The 18,316-nt window shown below is 40.1% G+C and overlaps 1 protein-coding gene across 1 annotated transcript in view; it reads left to right on the top strand.

Moving 5' to 3' along the window:
* The window catches only part of LOC146169242 (uncharacterized), an 81,051-nt gene extending 67,336 nt beyond the window's left edge, over window positions 1–13,715 (top strand). The window contains exons 97-114 of the mRNA XM_083386329.1: window positions 73–544; window positions 909–1,090; window positions 1,528–1,665; window positions 2,229–2,425; window positions 2,850–3,017; window positions 3,663–3,833; window positions 4,665–4,822; window positions 4,972–6,045; window positions 6,217–6,415; window positions 6,773–7,690; window positions 7,770–7,878; window positions 8,631–8,785; window positions 9,471–9,606; window positions 10,117–10,424; window positions 11,032–11,191; window positions 12,088–12,273; window positions 12,897–13,048; window positions 13,530–13,715. Of these exons, the coding sequence (XP_083242455.1) occupies window positions 73–544; window positions 909–1,090; window positions 1,528–1,665; window positions 2,229–2,425; window positions 2,850–3,017; window positions 3,663–3,833; window positions 4,665–4,822; window positions 4,972–6,045; window positions 6,217–6,415; window positions 6,773–7,690; window positions 7,770–7,878; window positions 8,631–8,785; window positions 9,471–9,606; window positions 10,117–10,424; window positions 11,032–11,191; window positions 12,088–12,273; window positions 12,897–13,048; window positions 13,530–13,715 (5,069 nt within the window). The remainder of the gene's footprint in view (window positions 1–72; window positions 545–908; window positions 1,091–1,527; window positions 1,666–2,228; window positions 2,426–2,849; window positions 3,018–3,662; window positions 3,834–4,664; window positions 4,823–4,971; window positions 6,046–6,216; window positions 6,416–6,772; window positions 7,691–7,769; window positions 7,879–8,630; window positions 8,786–9,470; window positions 9,607–10,116; window positions 10,425–11,031; window positions 11,192–12,087; window positions 12,274–12,896; window positions 13,049–13,529) is intronic.
* The last annotated feature ends 4,601 nt before the right edge of the window (window positions 13,716–18,316 follow it).

Genomic DNA, 18,316 nt, shown 5'->3' with positions numbered 1-18,316 from the left:
ATTACCCTTTTTCTATATACATTTATAAAAAGTTGAAATTATTTTTACAACATTACGCACTTTTTCTCTCAGAACCAGTTTCAACCACCACATCGGGATCTGTAGTAAGCAGCACTACTCCGGTTGCAACTACCACAAAACAAGGTGGTCAAACCAATACCTCCTCTGGTCAAGTGACAACCAGTGCTGGCCAAGCTACCACGTCTGCTGGTCAGGTTACTACATCTGCTAGCCAAGCTACTACATCTGCTGGTCAGGCTACTACAACTGCTGGTCAGGCTACCACATCTGCTGGTCAGGCTACTACAACTGCTGGTCAGGCTACTACATCTGCTAGTCAGGCTACTACATCTGCTGGTCAGGCTACTACATCTGCTGGCCAGGCAACCACATCTTCTGGTACAACTATTGGTCATACAACCACCACTCCTGGTCAGGCAACCACCACCGCCACACCACCAACCTGCTCGCAGTCATGTCTCTGTATTTCAAACTGTGATGGCTCAACCGACGCTTGTTCAGCTTTGCCAGAATGTACTTTGGCGTAAGTTCGTCTTGTTTTGGTCGGAGTTATAGTTGCTATCGCATTCGTAAAACCAAATAATCCTATGCAGCTTATTCCTATGACAATATTTCAAATGAATTAGCAGCAAATTTTGTCTTTTACCGGTCCAAATTCATTTTTTCATATTAATTTCGCCCCGTGTTTTCTGTTGCGAAACTAACATTTCGCGACAAACAGCAATGTCCTTTTTTACAAATTAGGATCGTACCATCACTTTTTTCAACCTATTTTAACGATTCCAAATCTATTTGTGAAAATGTAACCATTGGCAGACCATCCAACTTTCAGGTCGCATGCCCCTCCACCTTGCTTAACCAGTCAAAACGCAATTTTTTCGTTCCAGTTGCCGTTGCCCCAACAGCGCGCAGAACGTGTACGACCGCGCCAACTGGCGTTGCATCCTTTCCCCTCCCGCCTTCCTCTGTCCTGGAGTCACAACCACCACACGGAAGAGCGTCGTGACCACCGAAGCACCAACTACCACCACCGAGGCCACTACTGTTCCGCCGACCACCACTTTGACGCGTAAGTTCGATATTGTTGATTGGGGCCGCTCGTTATCTCGCTTTTAAAGATTGGGAAGCTTTATCGCCTGCAGATTTGGTAAGCTTGAAACTGATTTTGTTATTATAAATATTATAGTCCAATGCCATGTGTGTTGTCACCCTTCTTTGTATTTAGATCAACATGTTATGAAGTAGGAATGAAAAATACTGTATGTGCCATTCAGGTGATAAATTTGTGCTTTAATCGGAACGTATGTCCATGAGAAAATCTGTTACTGGGAAGTCTTTTTAATATGTGACATATTCTGTGCACATAAATATATATGTTTGTTGTCTTTGCTTTCCATTTTAAAGCCCAATGTATATTCCACTGCAAATTATTTAATCTCCAGCAATATCAAATACTCAATTCAACGCGAGCGGATGATTTGTATTAGCGTTTAATTATGATTTCAGCTTGCGAACAAAGCTGTGTGCACAACCTCACTTGTGAAGAGTTGCGCAACTTCGACCCAATGGAGATTCCATCGTTCGCTATCGGCAGCGATCCTTTCTTGTGCATGGACTGTCCCTGCCCCGCCCGATCCACAAGAGGTACTACTTTTGTCTATTTTAATGAATCGTAGAACGGGCTATTATGTTTATTCCAATTGGAAGGTAAAACTGTATCATTATTACAGTCTTTAGTGTTGTAAGTTAACGAATCACTAGTCCACCACTTACACGGTGATTGCCATGGCTTAATTTTAGCTTGCTGAGTCAGACAACGTGGAATGGAAATTGACTAGCTATTGGTTAAAAACAAATTAACATGGGCCTCAACCTACATTGCAAATGACTCAATGTGCACATGTTTCCCTGTCAAAATGAACTTATATGAACTAAGAGTTAACTTTCTTTTGGTTTAAATCGAGAATTTTTCTTAGCGAAATGACTTGACTTGGACTTGTCCTATCGTGGCAATGACTTCAAATGGACCTGGCTTGAGTAGATGAGAAGTTAGTTTTAAACCTGAGAAATAACTTTTCCATTTTGCGACGAGTCTGTAAGTGTTATAAGATTCGCCATTTGTTGAAACACCCGATTTTGACTTCTGACGGTTGCCCTACAAATGACGATTTACAAATATCGTATAACACCAATGCTTTGTATGGCAGACGAGGCATGGGAAACTGGAATGTGCTTGCACTATCCCGAATCGTGCGACGATTGTGTGGTGAACGGGGAGACCTTCCCAGTTGGCAGCAAGTTCCCCCAGGGCACGTGCGAAGAGTGCGCGTGCGAGATGGTAGACGGATCGCCGACCACTCGCTGCTACGAGAAGTGCAACCTGATGTCGTACGACTGCACCTCCGTGAGTGGGATTCGAACCCGTGCTTGTTGATTCGGGGACTTATTTAAAAAATATTTTTCTTGACAGATTTCCTTGTCGGTTTGCGAGAACCACTTTTCCTACCTTCCTTGCCTGGTTTCTTTTTGTCTTTGAAACAACAGCATTACAATTATATTCTTCGTTTTTTAATGTTTTGTAATATGTATAATCACAAGCAATGCAGTAATATGTTCTTACAATGGGTGTGTCCACATGTCCTGTTTATCGCAACCTGTAAGCCGAGAAAATCCTGTATTATACAATCATGGTCAGGGTTGACAATAGTCACTGTTTTCCAAAATTAACTTATACATTTTTGTAAGCATTTAAAATATTACCTGACACGATTTTTTTAATTGAAAGAAATTCCAGAAAAACATTAAAATTTCTTTCATTCGAATTACAGAAGGGCATGATTTTCGTATCTGGCGATGACGTTTGCTGCCATTGCGAAGCGGCGCCAACTACAACTTCCACGCAACCACCAAGCACCACCAGAATGGTTGCAACCACCACCCCATCTGGACCACTCTGCCCCGACAAGTGCACAGAATACGTCACATGTGTCCAGCAGGTAAATGTTTAGATGTAAATTCATAATTTTGGATAAATTGTTAAACTTTTTGAGTCAGACGTAATCGACTCAAGGGCCTAACTGATTTACTTAGCCAACAAATGTTTGAAAAACACAAAGTGAATTCTAAGTTAAACTAGTTGAAGTAGTGTCGTTTGCGTCTCTCTTTTTATAATTATGATATCGTGATTAAGATAGTTTTAAAATAATTTGATCGATTGTAAACTAATTTTACACTTTGCAATATTATTATTTTTTTAAACATATAACCTAATGTATTTTGGCGCACTATTTAAAAATGTTTTTTAGCCATTTATGGACATCGAAATGCTATACTTGACCGTTTTCCATTTTGATAACAACATATCGTTAAACAAATTTGGTCAGTTGTTTAAAGTGTAAAAAATCCGTCGTCGTTTCAAACCACAAAAAATATTTTTTTTAACCTTTTTAGTTGAAGACCATTTCACTGCAATAATGCAATAATTCAATAAGCCAAGGGAATGCAATCTGAGTAATACCGGATAACTTTGTCGGTTTTACAGCATAGGAGAACACTGGTCTAGAATCTAGAAGATCTCATACTGGTTTCGAATAAACCCTATATGTCTATTAGTAACCCACATTCCTCTTCCAACATCACAGAACGAATACGTACCAGGATCATCGCCTCCTTTCCAAAAGGACGAAACATGTGGAGATTGCGCGTGTCCATCGGGCAGCATCAAGGACACGGTTATGTGGAACACCAGTATGTGTTTGCACTTCGAGACTCCTTGTGCCGAGCCGTGTCGAGTGGGAGACGAGATATACCCGGTGAGATTATGCGCTCCATTGGCAAATGGTGGTCACTCCGTACTAATACACATGGAAAATATACCTTAATCACAACTCTCGTCCAGTTTCAGGATTTTTTGCGTTTTTTCATCTTCTGAACGTTTGGGCAACGGAATTGGATTTCGTATTTTTTCTTCCTTCAAAGTACAAAAATAGCTTGCGGCTCACGAGAATCCGCTACTATTTGAAACCAAATACTGTGTTATCTTGCCACAGTTTTACTTTTTGACAGCATATAAAAAATAGCAATCATATAAATGTAAAACTTCAAAATATAGGTATTTAAAACAGTGGTTGTCAACATTTTGTAAAACAGTACTCACTTTTATGTTTACTGAAGAAATTATACACTCCAGTACACGCAATGCAGTAAACTTAAAGAAACATACACCCTGCTGTACTGAAATCTATTAACTATTATGAAGAACTAGCTAGTACAATAACGATTCAAGGGAAATGTTTGGTTATGATGTTACAGATAGAATATAGTATTTTATAAGCTACCCACGCCTAACTACATGTTGTGCCATGTGTTGTACACTCCAGTCAGACTGGTAATAAACCTATTTACTTATTATGATACCCGCTCATAGGCTTATTGTAATGTGAAATCTTGTACACCCCACTTCACCTCGTTAATGTGGTACACCCTAAGAATTTTGGTACACTCTGTTGAAAAGCACTGACTTAAAATATCCAAAATTGTGGTTTGGTAAACAAAAGGGGGCTCCCAAAAGAAGTTTTTTGGCAGATAATAAAATCGCCTAATTTTTAGTCCGTTCAATCTTTTCAATCTCTATGGACTTGCAGGTGAACGAGACTTACATTCGCGGCGACTGCGAGGCGTGCGTCTGCTACTACGAGGAAGGTCTCTACCGGGAAATTTGCGTTCCTTTCTGCGCATTGACTGAGGAGATTTGTCGAGCCGAAAACAAGATTCTGCTCAACACAGACGACGTTTGTTGCAAGTGAGGAAACCTTTTTTACTGGCAATACGTAGCCGTACTACTTTGTGTTGGTAAAAAGCCCAATCGGCCTACCGATATTAAATCGTAGATTTTTGTGATTCCAAACTTTAAATAAATTGTTAAAAATAAAACGTCATTATTTAATCTAGGTGCATATCTGAAAATGTCGTCACGACTACCACAACCATCGTTCAAACCACCAAGGGACCCGTTGCGACAACCACCGTTGTGTCGGTCGAAACCACCACATCTGGTATTGCTGGTGAAACAACAACTACTGGAATGGCTGGTGAAACAACCACTGTTAGGGCTGGTGAAACGACCACTACTGAAATGGCTGGAGAAACAACCACTATAAAGGCTGGTGAAACGACCACTACTGGAATGGCTGGTGAAACAACCACTCTTAAGGCGGGTGAAACGACCACTACTGGAATGGCTGGTGAAACAACCACTCTAAAGGCTGGTGAAACGACCACTACTGGAATGGCTGGTGAAACAACCACTCTTAAGGCTGGTGAAACGACCACTACTGGAATGGCTGGTGAAACAACCACTATTAAGGCTGGCAAAACGACTACTATTAAGTCTGGTGAAACGACCACTACTGGAATGGCTGGTGAAACAACCAAGGCTGGTAAAACGACCACTACTGGAATGGCTGGTGAAACAACCACTCTAAAGGCTGGTGAAACGACCACTATTAAGGCTGGTGAAACAACCACTATTAGGGCTGGTGAAACGACCACTACTGGAATGGCTGGTGAAACAACCACTACCGGAATGGCTGGTGAAACAACCACTACTAGAATAGCTGGTGAAACAACCACTACCGGAATGGCCGGTGAAACGACTACTACTGGAATGGCTGGTGAAACAACCACTACCGGAATGGCTGGTGAAACAACCACTACCGGAATGGCTGGTGAAACGACCACTCTTAAGGCTGGTGAAACAACAACCACCGGAATGGTTGGTGAAACAACCACTCCCAAAGCCGTTCAAACAACGACTTCAAAGGCTGGTGAAACAACTTCCACCGGAATGGCTGGGGTCACCACCACCTCTGGCATGGCCGACACTACAACTACCCCTGCTATTCAAACCACTACTACTAACTACGTTTGCCCGGAGGAATGTTCTTGTCTGTTAGGCTGCAAAGGCGAACAAAACGATTGTCAGCATATGGAAGGATGCAACGTCTACTGTCAATGTGCAGATAGGTAACTACTTGCGATTTACAACTAGAATGTCAGCATTATCTGTAATCACAAGTATCGCTTTCGTAAATTATCGTGGTATAAATGCAAAATAGCCAAAATTAGTGCGCATTAATACGGCAAACAGTATACCTCTAAAACATAGAAAAAATATTTACTATGTTTTGTGATTAGCTCTGCCATTCATGTCAACGGACGATGCGCCCTTGCTCCAACAACCGAAAGTTGTGCAGCAGTTACCACCACCACCGGACCACAAGTTACCACCACAACCTTGGCCATGGGTACCACAACGAGCGGCGGCATGCTGAGTAGCTCTACTTCTGGAATGACCACAACATTAGGCCCCGAAACAACCACGCCGATTTGTATCGTGAGTCTCCGTACATATTATGTTTTAGCTTTATAGTTACGGTGTTCAACGAAAATATAAATTGTTGCCAACCAACGCACATCTTTCGCCTGTTTTTCTACATATGCAACAACTCAGTTCCTGGTTCAAAAATACCTTCAAATAATTTAAGGTAACTAAAGCTTTACCTTTCTTGATTTTAGGAAGGAACTGAAATTACACAACATAGCTCTTGCCAAGTGTGTACATGTATCAACAACTCCTATGAATGCAAAACGCAATGCACTTTGACTTGCGATAAGGTATATCTTATGTTTGTGAAATGATTTCCACCACTCCATTAGTACTACATTAACATTAATTTTTGTACTATTTTAGGGAATGGTTTTGGTTCGTTTACCAGAAACCTGTTGCTATTGTCGCTCTGAGGTTCAGACAACTACACCTACTGGTGAAACAACAACTGCAAAATCTAGTGAAACAACCACTACTGGAATAATTGGTGTAACCACAACTACTGGAATGGCTGGCGAAACAACCACTACAGGAATGGCTGGCGAAACCACCACTATTAAGGCTGGTGTAACCACCACTACAGGAAACGTTGGTGTAACCACCACTACTGGAATGGCTGGTGAAACAACCACCACCGGAATGGTCGGCGAAACAACCACTTCGAAGTCCGGCGAAACAACCACAACCGGAATGGCGGGCGAAACAACAACCCTTAAGGCTGGTGAAACAACCACTACTGGAATGGCTGGTGAAACAACTACTACAGGAATGGCTGGTGAAACAACCACTCTCAAAGGTGGTGAAACAACCACTACTGGAAAGGTTGGTGAAACGACCACTTCAAAGGCTGGCGAAACAACCACCCTTAAGGCTGGCGAAACAACAACCCTTAAGGATGGCGAAACAACCACCCTAAAGGCTGGCGAAACAACCACTACTGGAATGGCTGGTGAAACAACTACTACAGGAATGGCTGGCGAAACTACCACTATTAAGGCTGGTGTAACAACCACCACCGGAATAGCTGGCGAAACAACCACTCTAAAGTCTGGTGAAACAACCACTACTGGAATGGTTGGTGAAACAACTACTACAGGAATTGTTGGTGAAACAACTACTACAGGAATGGCTGGTGAAACAACCACTCTAAAGTCTGGTGAAACAACCACCACTGGAAAGGTTGGTGAAACGACCTCTTCAAAGGCCGGCGAAACAACCACCACCGGAACCACACGTTCAGAAGTGGTGACAACGTCATCAAGTATTGCCGAAACCACAACGGTATGTATTGTGTATATTACCTTAACCCATATTACTCTCGGTGGTAAAATGTAAACAAAACTTTTAACCAAACTTGCAGCTCCAAGTGACCACCACCGTTTCAATGACCACCGAGGAGGTTAACAAAACTTGTTCCTGGGATTGCAAGTGTTTCGTCACATGCGAGAATCAGAAGATTCTCGGTAAAGGCAAGTATTAACATACAAATGATTTCCTATAAAACATGCTCTCTATTTATTATAAACAGTACGAGACCTGGTTTAGCCTTACCTATGTTTCAGAATTTCTTTAAATCCTTGCAACAAACCAATCGTATAGCACTTTAGCGTCATTTTGGTGAGATTTTCTGTAATGATTGCAACATGGAGCTGAGCTACGAGATCCGAGGTCGTACGCCAATCTTTTAAACCCGTCTAGCAAGCAACAGCATAAATGAATTCAGTATTCTGATTTGCATAAAATTAATGTTAGCTCGCACGATATTTAACAGAAAAAATCTTCATTGGTTTTCTGCACGGTCGAATTCTAAATATGAATCGCCTTAGATCCGTTTACAATACAGCTGCGCTGAGCTTAGCAAACCGAGATTTGCGTTTGATTTCTATTGTGGCGAGCGTTTCACGCTTTGCTAAACTCAAGCTCCGTGCAGCTGGCAAAAAGTTACGCCTTGGAGCGATTTTCACGCTTTGCTCGACTGACATCGTAACGTGAAACTAAATTTGCTTTTTTAATTACGCAGCCATGGTCCAAACGCAATTTCACGCCCAGCTCAGCTCAGCTGTAGTGTAAATAATTTCACGCCCAGCTCAGCGCAGCTATAGTGTAAACGGCTATTTACGCTCTGCGATTTTTCGGGAAAGATACCACATCACCCAATAAATACCTGATGACTAAAACGATGGCGGTTTTATTAAAACGGGTTGCATTTGTTGTGCTACAGGGCAGCTTCCTTCGCGCTGCGGTACTGAGCCAGCGAATGAATGCGACTTGTGTGGGTGCGAGTCTGGATCTATCAAGGACGCCTCCACTCGCAAGTGCATTCAGTACGAGAAGGACTGCGACCGAAGCTGTGTCTACGACGGAAGGACGTTCACGGTAACTTAACTTTGTCATTGGCCTGGTAGAGCTTATAAATTGTTAGGATAAAAGGGCTGCCAGTGTGACGGCAGAGTTGCAGCTTGGAAATTAACCAGTCCCTTTCTCGTGTTCGATTCGATAGCTCTTCCCGTGGGACCATATGTGATTATGTGTAGGCTACTACCAATTTCACCGTTTTTTCGGTGAAATGTGTAATCAAATTGATCACTCTGCGAAATAATTTTGACTAAAACACAAATCAAAACTTTGCATACCACATGTAAACACATTCTGAAAGAGACTAAAAACGATTAACATTTCCTAAATCTATCATTTTTTCTTTTTCATGTTTCGTTGGTGGTGCGCTTTACAAAATGTCCAAAAGTTTGAAGTCTAGCCGACCAGCCTTTCGAAAAATTTTAATATTAAGGGACCAGGAGTGCATATGGTTAAATTGCTTCCCAGTATTCTAACCTATTTGTATAACCACGCTTTTTGTCGCTGTAAATATCAAGTTCAATCAGAAGGATTGTTTAGAAACAATGCATTCCACGTTGCAAACTTCTGACATCGTAAAAAGTTTCGTTTGCGATAAATCTTTTTTAAAGGTGCCTTTTTAAAAGACTGCGATCAAGTCCAGGCCATGAGTTCGAGTCCCATGGCTGGTTCATTTCTTTACATTGTCACCGACATTTGTTTGTAGGAGGGCGAGTACTACTGGAAGGGCGACTGCATGTACTGCCAGTGCCTCGATGGACAGGAACACTGCGAGAGCGACAGATGCCGACTCACACAAGAGGCCTGTGACGAGCTCGGTCAGCGTTTCATCGAAGTACCAGGTACGAGAATACTATCATGAAGTATGGCTTATAATTTTTTAACGGTCACCAAAGCCAACCCTAAAACCTTCGATTTACAAATTTCGATACAGAATTGGAATTTCTGCGGAACACCGTAGTCTTTATATTTGTCTGGCTTAAATCAAAATGTTGATGCCCACTGCATTACACCTGACTGCATTGATGTGTTTTATTCGCTTGCTTGAGTCAAAGGAAGTGCAGATCAACTGAAAATTAAACACAATTAGTCTAACCTAAGTCAGTAACGAAAAATGCGTCTATATTAAATTTGTAGTTAAATTAAGTCTCACAGTTATTTTCGCATAGATCTTACTTCCACACTGTTGAATAGCGTTGAACTATACTTATCGTTGAGAAATTTAAACCTTATACATCACCGATGCAAAATAATACAGGAAAAACAACTGCTGATTTTTTGTTGCTGTATTCACGCGACGCATTGGAGTAGACGTCAAGACAAATTATCAAAAATTTCTAACACCATTCCAGGCACATGCTGTTACTGCGCACCGTACAACGTGACCATCACCACTACAACTACCGCACCAACCACCACTGGACCAGTTGACCAAACCACAACCTCTTCAGGCCACGTAACAACCAAATCTAGCTACCAGTCAACCACTAGCGGCGGTGTGGCGCGAACCACTACTAAATCGGTGGTGAGCTCAACTACGCTATCTGGCGGCGAAACGACCACCAAGTCTGGCTCGACAACGCCATCTGGTGTCGCGACCACGACCGTTCCTGTCGAGTCGAACTGCGTCATTGATGGCGTCGATTACAATCGACCAGCGGTAGGGTAACATTTTGCTTGGATAACTGTTGGTGTAATTTAGAACATAGTTTTCAGATTAACACATGATTGAATAGAATACAACCATTGAATAAAATTACGGTAATAATGCTTGGAAAACTTCAACATTGAAGAAAAATCATTCACCCGGGGAAGGGGTCTCATCAGTTTATTAAAATGTCAATAAACCATAAAGATACAAACAGGAATGTATATAGTTCACTATAAAAACTTAGGTACCAAAGCTTTATTGACAATTGCAATGCTGCAACAGCTATCAACTAATATGGTAAATAGAAAGACGGAAAGGCTTAATATATGTTCACTCCTCACCGTAGACCAGCTTTTTCTAACCTTGCTGTTTGGCACAGAATAAAAGCAGAATAAAAGTAAAAGGTCTAGGACTATATGACGGCAACATTGGGACTATATGATGACAACGGTCTATAACCTGTCGTTTTGCTTTATCTAAAGGCCACCATTCCTCACCTTAGGCAATTTTTTTAACCTTGCTTTTTGGCACAGAATAAAAAGTTGCATGCGTAAAAGGCCTCGGCCTAGATGGCGGCAACATTTGGGTCTAACCCGTTGTTTTGTTTTATCTTTAGCCCGACAACATATGGGAGAGCGAGTGTGAGGTTTGCCGATGCGAGGACAACAGCCAGGACTGCTCGAAGGTTTGCCGACTCACCCAGGACTCGTGCTCGGAAGGCGAAGTGCTGATGGACGACCCTGAGTCGGACGAGTGCTGCAAGTGCGTCCCGCAAGGTAAACGCGAAAGCCGTTGTTAATATCTGTACCTGGCGTTGTCTTAAACCTAAAATGTCGTTTAGAAAACTATTTATTAGGCTGGGCGAGATTAAAGGCTTGTCTTGCTTTGATACAGGTCGGAAAAATGCGTTGTACATTTGCTCTTTAAAAGTATGAAGGCTACATGGCACGCGCTTTAGTCAGACTATTCATATAAAATAGGTCTTTGTTGATATTCGTTTAATTCTCGAAATCAGGTGGCACTGTTAAATGACATATGTTAAGGTTTAATTTTGATAAAATGCGGTTGTATGAAAGTTTGTCAATATTGTAGTACGTGTTTATGTTCAACATTTGCACCTAACTTTTATATATAAAAAATATAGGCTGTAACTCGCACTGGTATTTGAGCGTGAAGGTGAATAAATGTATTGAAAGTTTTAAATAGATATATAGGTAAAACAAATTAGCGAAACAAGACGAGCTGTTATCTGTGTAAAGAGAGCCTGCTTTTTCTTTTTCTTAAATCAGTGGTTCTCAACCTTTTGTGGCTTGCGACACCCCTCAGAAATAATAAATAGATGGCGGCATCAATACAAGATTTTTCTGTAGGTAATTCATTAGAATGTCACAATAAACAGAACTGGAACAACACACACCAACTCTGCAAAACGTAGGAAGTTTTAATTGAATTTATTGCACTGTAATCTTACACAAAAAGTTGTAAGAGTTGATCAAAAATCAGATTTTTAAAGATTCTCAAATATCTCTCGGCACCCTTGGGCATTAGAAATGGCACCCGGTTGAGAATCACTACCTTAAATGTACAGCACTTATGCATTCCTGTTAAGTAAATCAAATACGCTTACTCGAAAGATTTGATTAAAAAAAGAAAATTATTTCATATCTTCTAGTGTGCGAGTACGAGGGAGAGTTCAAGGAATATGGCCAGACGTGGTCGGTGGACAGCTGCGTGACCTGCACCTGCGTCAATGCGACAGTCGGCGTAAGCTGCGCGAAAACGACATGCGAAGCGGCGACATGCGACAGCGCGACACACGTGCTTGAGTACGCCGAGGGAGAATGCTGTCCTACTTGCGGTGAGTTTAAAAAAAAATTGTTGCATTTCCTCTCGTTTGACATATTTTTTTGGGAATACTCGAGGAAAGCTCCACTCTCTTTTTTCAACTCTACTTTATTATCAAATTAATGGCTTGAGCAATATACAAAAATACATTTGCAAGTGTACGTTTATCGATTGACCCAAGCTCATGTCCAATTAAGTTATTAGGCTTAAAATATTTTTTTTCGTTTTTACCCATTTGAAATGGACAAAATAAGTTGATGGTATATTCGTAATGCTTTTTCATTTGCAAATCCTAAGACAATTCAATGAAAAATATACATTTGTCGTTCAACAATCAAACTTAGTTTGAAGTCAGGTTATCAGGTCATTTTGACCGAACAACATTTTAGCTGTTAATAGCAGTGACTTGGAAGTCGTTTTTTAATGAAAGTAACTGATCATGAAAGAACAAAAAATAGTTCTGTGCACATATTAGGGTTTAAATAACCAGTTTCATTAAAAATGTCATTAAAACCCTAATGTGTCCAACTTTCAACAAAAAATTACACAACCCTGTTTTCGCCCGCTTAGCGGTTACACTTTACCGCCTTGAAATTATTTATTTGTAAATGTTTATCGTATTCTCAATGTTCACAGTGAAACGCCCGGAATCGAACTGCTCACCTGTCGTTTTGAACAGCGTGGTCCAGGTCGGGGAATGCGTGAGCGACGGAGAGGTACCCCTCACGGCTTGTCAAGGTCAATGCAAGTCCAACGTGACCTTGATGTCCGAACCGCCCTTTGTTCAGGTTTGTAACATTGTGGTTAAGTTGAATAAACTGCTGATATGTATAAACTAAGGTGGTTTGTGAAATGTAGTTATTGGGAATTGTTAAGTAATAAAGAAAAAATCTCATAATTTAATAAATCAAGTTCACTGTGCACTTGTCTCTAATATGAGCTTGAATACGAATACCAAAAGTCAAATACGTGGTGAGAATCGACATCATTTTTACGAAAACGTTTCAATACATACTTCAACAGTCGGAACAGTTGTATAGTGATACAAGTACAGTATAGTACTATAAGTATCGCGACTTCTTCATTAAGATGATGTAGATTTGATAGACCTATTTGGCTTTGGTATACTCATTCGAGCTCACATTTGCGATTTGTGCATAGCTTACTCAACTTGATTTATTATGAGATACATTTTTTTCTTATTGCTTAAAAATTCTTAATTTTCAAAACAGGTTGACTTTGACTAAAAAGCCAGATAATTGTTAACAGACCAACTGTCACTGCTGCAAGCCGGACGACGTCGAAACCCGCAACGTGACCTTGACCTGTCCGGACGGCTCAAGGTCAACACACGTCATGCCTTACATTGTCTCGTGCGCATGCGCGTACTGCGAGTACGACCCACTTGCGGCATACAAGAACCAGTACGCCCCTGAGAGCGTGATTGAGAGTTAGGCAGCCCCTAGTTTTTTATCACCCTCATCTACCTAACTCACCTAATGGCGACCGATTGAAACCCGAATCCCGACCATGAGTAAATGCCCGCGTCTTCCACTGTCAGCAACCTCGGAAAAGATTTGGCCTGCGAACAAAACTGAACTTCGTCTTTTTATCCGAGTTGCAACGTCTGACTTACCAGAAAATAATAAAATTATACTTAAAACTCCTAATAGAAGTTGAATTGCATTTTTGATGAATTACTGGAAATACTTTTACTTGCTGACAGTGCGACGCACAACTTTTTATACCTTTCAGTAGCGAGTAGCTTATTTAAACGCCCTGTTCCATCCGAATAGCCAAAGACGTAATTTGCACGTTTAGCGATATTCTTGTGTCCTGTGTTGTGCCTTGTGCGTGTGGTTCACTGTAGCAGAGTCCAGAGAAGAGTAGCTTATACGCGTTGTTGTTTTATGACATGTGCATTACCCACAAAGTATGTTTTCGTCTATGTTTTATTCGTTATTTGTGCCCCCCTGCTTGACCCGGCAACGACCATGACCGAAAACTGACTACGACCCACGTTCCGCATCGCTCACCCCGTGCAGCGGAGCGGAACCGTTCCTGTACAAATAGAAATCTTATATCACATAATCATGCATTTCAAAAAAACGCGCAGCGCTAGGCCGAACGGAGTTCCATTAAAGTTATTAAATGCAGTAAGTGAAGTGTAAATACGCTTGGTTAAATTGATATGTAGTCGCACAACCCGCTTTCCGTGCGTTATTATAGCTTGCGTTTTGTTGTTTAAAGTGCAATAAGTTTCCATCTCGTTGCGTTAAGTGCGGCTATGGTCAATCTAAGACCAAATCCTTTTCAAGTGTCGTGATTGGGCTGGAATGTACAATAAAAGTTTAGCGCTGTGCAAATTGGTGTTTTTTTATGAAATGGGTATAGTGTACTGGCCCACCGTAAAAAATGTCTTACCTATATACCACATGTGGGTTTCCTTGATCAATTGTAATCTATCATTAGGTATTCATACGTAAAATACAAGGTAGGCCTAACTTTCGTACATTTGTTTTGACCGGAGTCTTACATAGGCACTAAAATTATCATGATAGATATACAGATTAAAACGCTAAAAAAAGATTTCTTTAGAGGAAGCCAATATAAATTAAACCCCTTTGTTTAGGTTGATTTGAAATAAATATTTTAAGTCTTTACAAGGTTTACAACTTCAAAGCTAAATTTTTTAATATAACTTGGAAATAAGTTTTATCAGTGAAATTCTATATGGCATCAAGTCAAGACTTTTAAGTGTTGAACTATCTCTGATATATTAATGTTACTGGATTGTAAGTCTTCTCGTCTCCTTCCAATTAAAAATAACTAAATAAATAAAATTGTTTGAAAAAATGGATCCCGTAATTTCGCATTTAAATATCGATTCATGTTTGTTTGGTTTTTGTTTTATCAAGTTTAAAACTGAATCATCTGGTATTCTTCGTAAACTCATGATCACATAACCTACCCATAAAAATGCGTCACATTTAATTGTTGCAACTACAGTAGTGCCATGAGTTGGCAAAACGTTGGAGCTTGGACTGCAGCAGGGGAATATCCAGAAGTCAAACAAGGGGGATCTCGAACTTTCAACTTTAGAAATTTCCAAAATAATGACGTCATGAAAATAGCGACGATATAGACTTCATAAAACAGGAAAAACCTCTAAACAGAAGCAGTTAATTAACGTAGACAGTTAAAGCGATACTTTTTAGGCAAAAGCGAACACTCATGTCACGGCGCCTGTTGCGAAACCGCTTCCTCATACAACCGTTAACTTTAGTGTGAAACCTAAACCAGGACAGCGAATTATTTGTGTTTGATTTTGGTACATTCATATTTGTACTATGAGTGGGAAAGTTTCATGCACGGGCCTACGCTAAATTACGAGAACGCTTTTGAACAAATGGAAAACAAAACGAAATTATTTTCTTCCTAAAAAATAAATATTACCTCATACACGACATGTCCTATAGACGGCTATTGAGTCTAATCACTCTAAAAGCCGCGATTTGGTAAAAATACAGAAAATAGTTTGGAAACCTCCTCACGACGTACATGTCACACAGGACGGTGTCAGTTTATCAATAAAGCATCGCAAAGTTAGCCGGGGTGCAGAATAACAATTGGGTTAAAATTTACTTCAATCAGTTACCAGTAGAAATAAAACAAGTGTGCACATGTTGTGGATTTGCAACACTAATTGCCACATAGGCTTGTACTGAAACATTTTGGTGTATTTTGCTGCTTTTAAATTTATTTTTCAATATTACGTAAATTAAAAATAACAAATTAGTTAAAAATGACCCTTTTCTAATAAAGATTTATTACCACAACATTAACACGAGACTAGCGTAAGACAATTATGTAATACTTGGTATATTAATTAGCGATGTTTAGCTGCACGAGTCTTCGATGAGTTCAGGTTGCTGTTTTAAGGCTTTTGCACAGAAATTAAAATTACGAAATGTTGATGTCTTAACGTGAAAGCAAAGCATTTAAAGATTTTAAAAAACATACATAACGTGATTACACCACTTCACTACTAATCGAAACAAGTGTTCATTAAACAACTGCAAGACAGCCTACGACGCCATACACAGAAAAATTTCAAACAAAAATTTAAAAACATTTTTTTTGATTACTTACAGCTGAATATAAAAAAGTTTAATACAGTGTATACAAGTCAAAATTAAACGACAGATGGAGAATGAAAAAGCAAACCACCTTAAATAGCACATACAAGGTTTTGGTCTTGTTTTTTGTGAAGAAAACACAGACTTGTACAACTACATATTTTTTTGAAATTTTTGTTTTCTTATCTTAGTCGTCTGTTTTGGTTCTTCAAAAATTTATTTTATTCCAGCACTAATAAACAAATCTCGCCATGCTTAGAAGTGATAACTGATCAGTTTCTTAAGTGATAACTGATCAGTTTCTTACTTGCTGGCAACCATCAGGAATTCATAAACGTTTTGCAAAAAGATCCAAAACACATATTTATAAACAAAGCCTGATCAAAAGCGAATTAATTTACGCTGTGTCGACCTGGTGATGGCTGGCCATACTTGTTTGTGTGGCAGATTGCTTTTCACTGGATGCGTTGCTTTTGTGTGTTTGTCGAGACTTGCTGGCCGATGACCCAACAGCTTTGGATTGTTTCTTGCTGCGAGACACGAAAAGCGCGCGAACGGACTTTCGGAACTTCGCATCCATGGCGCTGTACACCAGTACGTTTACAAGGCTGTAAAAGAGTTTTACGTGGTTAAGACTTCTGCCTAATGGCAAATATTGGATAAAACCTTCTAACTATTGGGAGTGCAATTTGGTGCGTTTTGTGGTTTCATTTAATTAGTAATTGTAACACTTATAAATTAATTGCACGACACAGAGTTGAATTGATTAGTCTTGTTCGACATGGAATTAGCCTTGGAATGTAGTGAACAAAGCCTGGCCTTTACCCAAACAAAGCTACAGTATATACAGATTCGCACCACTTTTGTGAATGAACGGTGGCGAATGTAGTAAGACAAATATTGTTAATAACTGCGTAATTACTTTTTTTTACAAGTCAAGGAGCAACATATAAAAAAAACAAAAAGGCGATTTGGAGTCACTATGTTCCACATATTAACTAACACGTTCCTTCAAGTATTGTAATACGTCATGAATGACGTGTGTCGTAATGTATTTATAGTCATGTCACTTTGTCCCCAGTACCGGGTTTACAGACTTTTGTCCCGAAGTGCGGGTCTGCAGACGCAATCATGCCTGCAGACCGTTCTCTAACTCTACAAGCGAAGAAGGACAACGTGCTCGCCACGCGTAAAACGGAGGGGATGAAAACAATAACGCAGCTCCTCTATCGTTACCCTTTTTTTTGAGCCGTTCCTGTCACGTTACATTAGAAGATGTTCTAAAATACTTGGGGATTTTTCAGGCTTGCGTCAGGCAGATAGAATATATAACCTAATTATATTATCATTACATAGTAATGGTGCAAGAGTCCAATTTGACAGTCCCGGCAAAGATATACATAAATGTTTTTGTTTTTAAAATATATGTAAAATATCTATGCAAATGCAAATAATAAGATCTTTATCGTTCCAAACAGGGTTCATCTTTAAAATGGCTTCTTTATTTCACCCTTTGGTAAAATTTTACGCTTCATATGATAAGCAAAAACAAAATCAGGCGATTTCAATGCTATATGTATCTGTTTGACATCGACAAATAAAAGCATACGATGTACGGAGCCGATATTGTGTATGGGGTGAAGACTCCTGAGTACGATGTGGAGATTATCACCAGGAGAGGGACTGGAATACAGGTGATTATTATAACAGATATTTTTTAAAAGCGACATGGTAATGGCAACAGTTTATTCATTGCAACAATAGGGTGTATCTTTATAGAATCCAAAACCATCGGCGGCAGGCTATAGCCGGTCGATCACTGCTCCGCTGACGGGTATATTAACAAGTAAAACTTAAATAGAAAAGCACAAAATACAAATACAAACTTACTCATGGTAATTGTGAATCCAAGCTGCA

Source organism: Ascidiella aspersa, chromosome 1 (genome assembly GCF_963924565.1).
Source record: "Ascidiella aspersa chromosome 1, kaAscAspe10.2, whole genome shotgun sequence".
Classification (NCBI taxonomy): Eukaryota; Metazoa; Chordata; class Ascidiacea; order Phlebobranchia; family Ascidiidae; genus Ascidiella; species Ascidiella aspersa.
The sequence above is the reverse complement of the archived record's forward strand: the minus strand, read 5'-3'. Positions and strand labels throughout refer to the sequence as shown.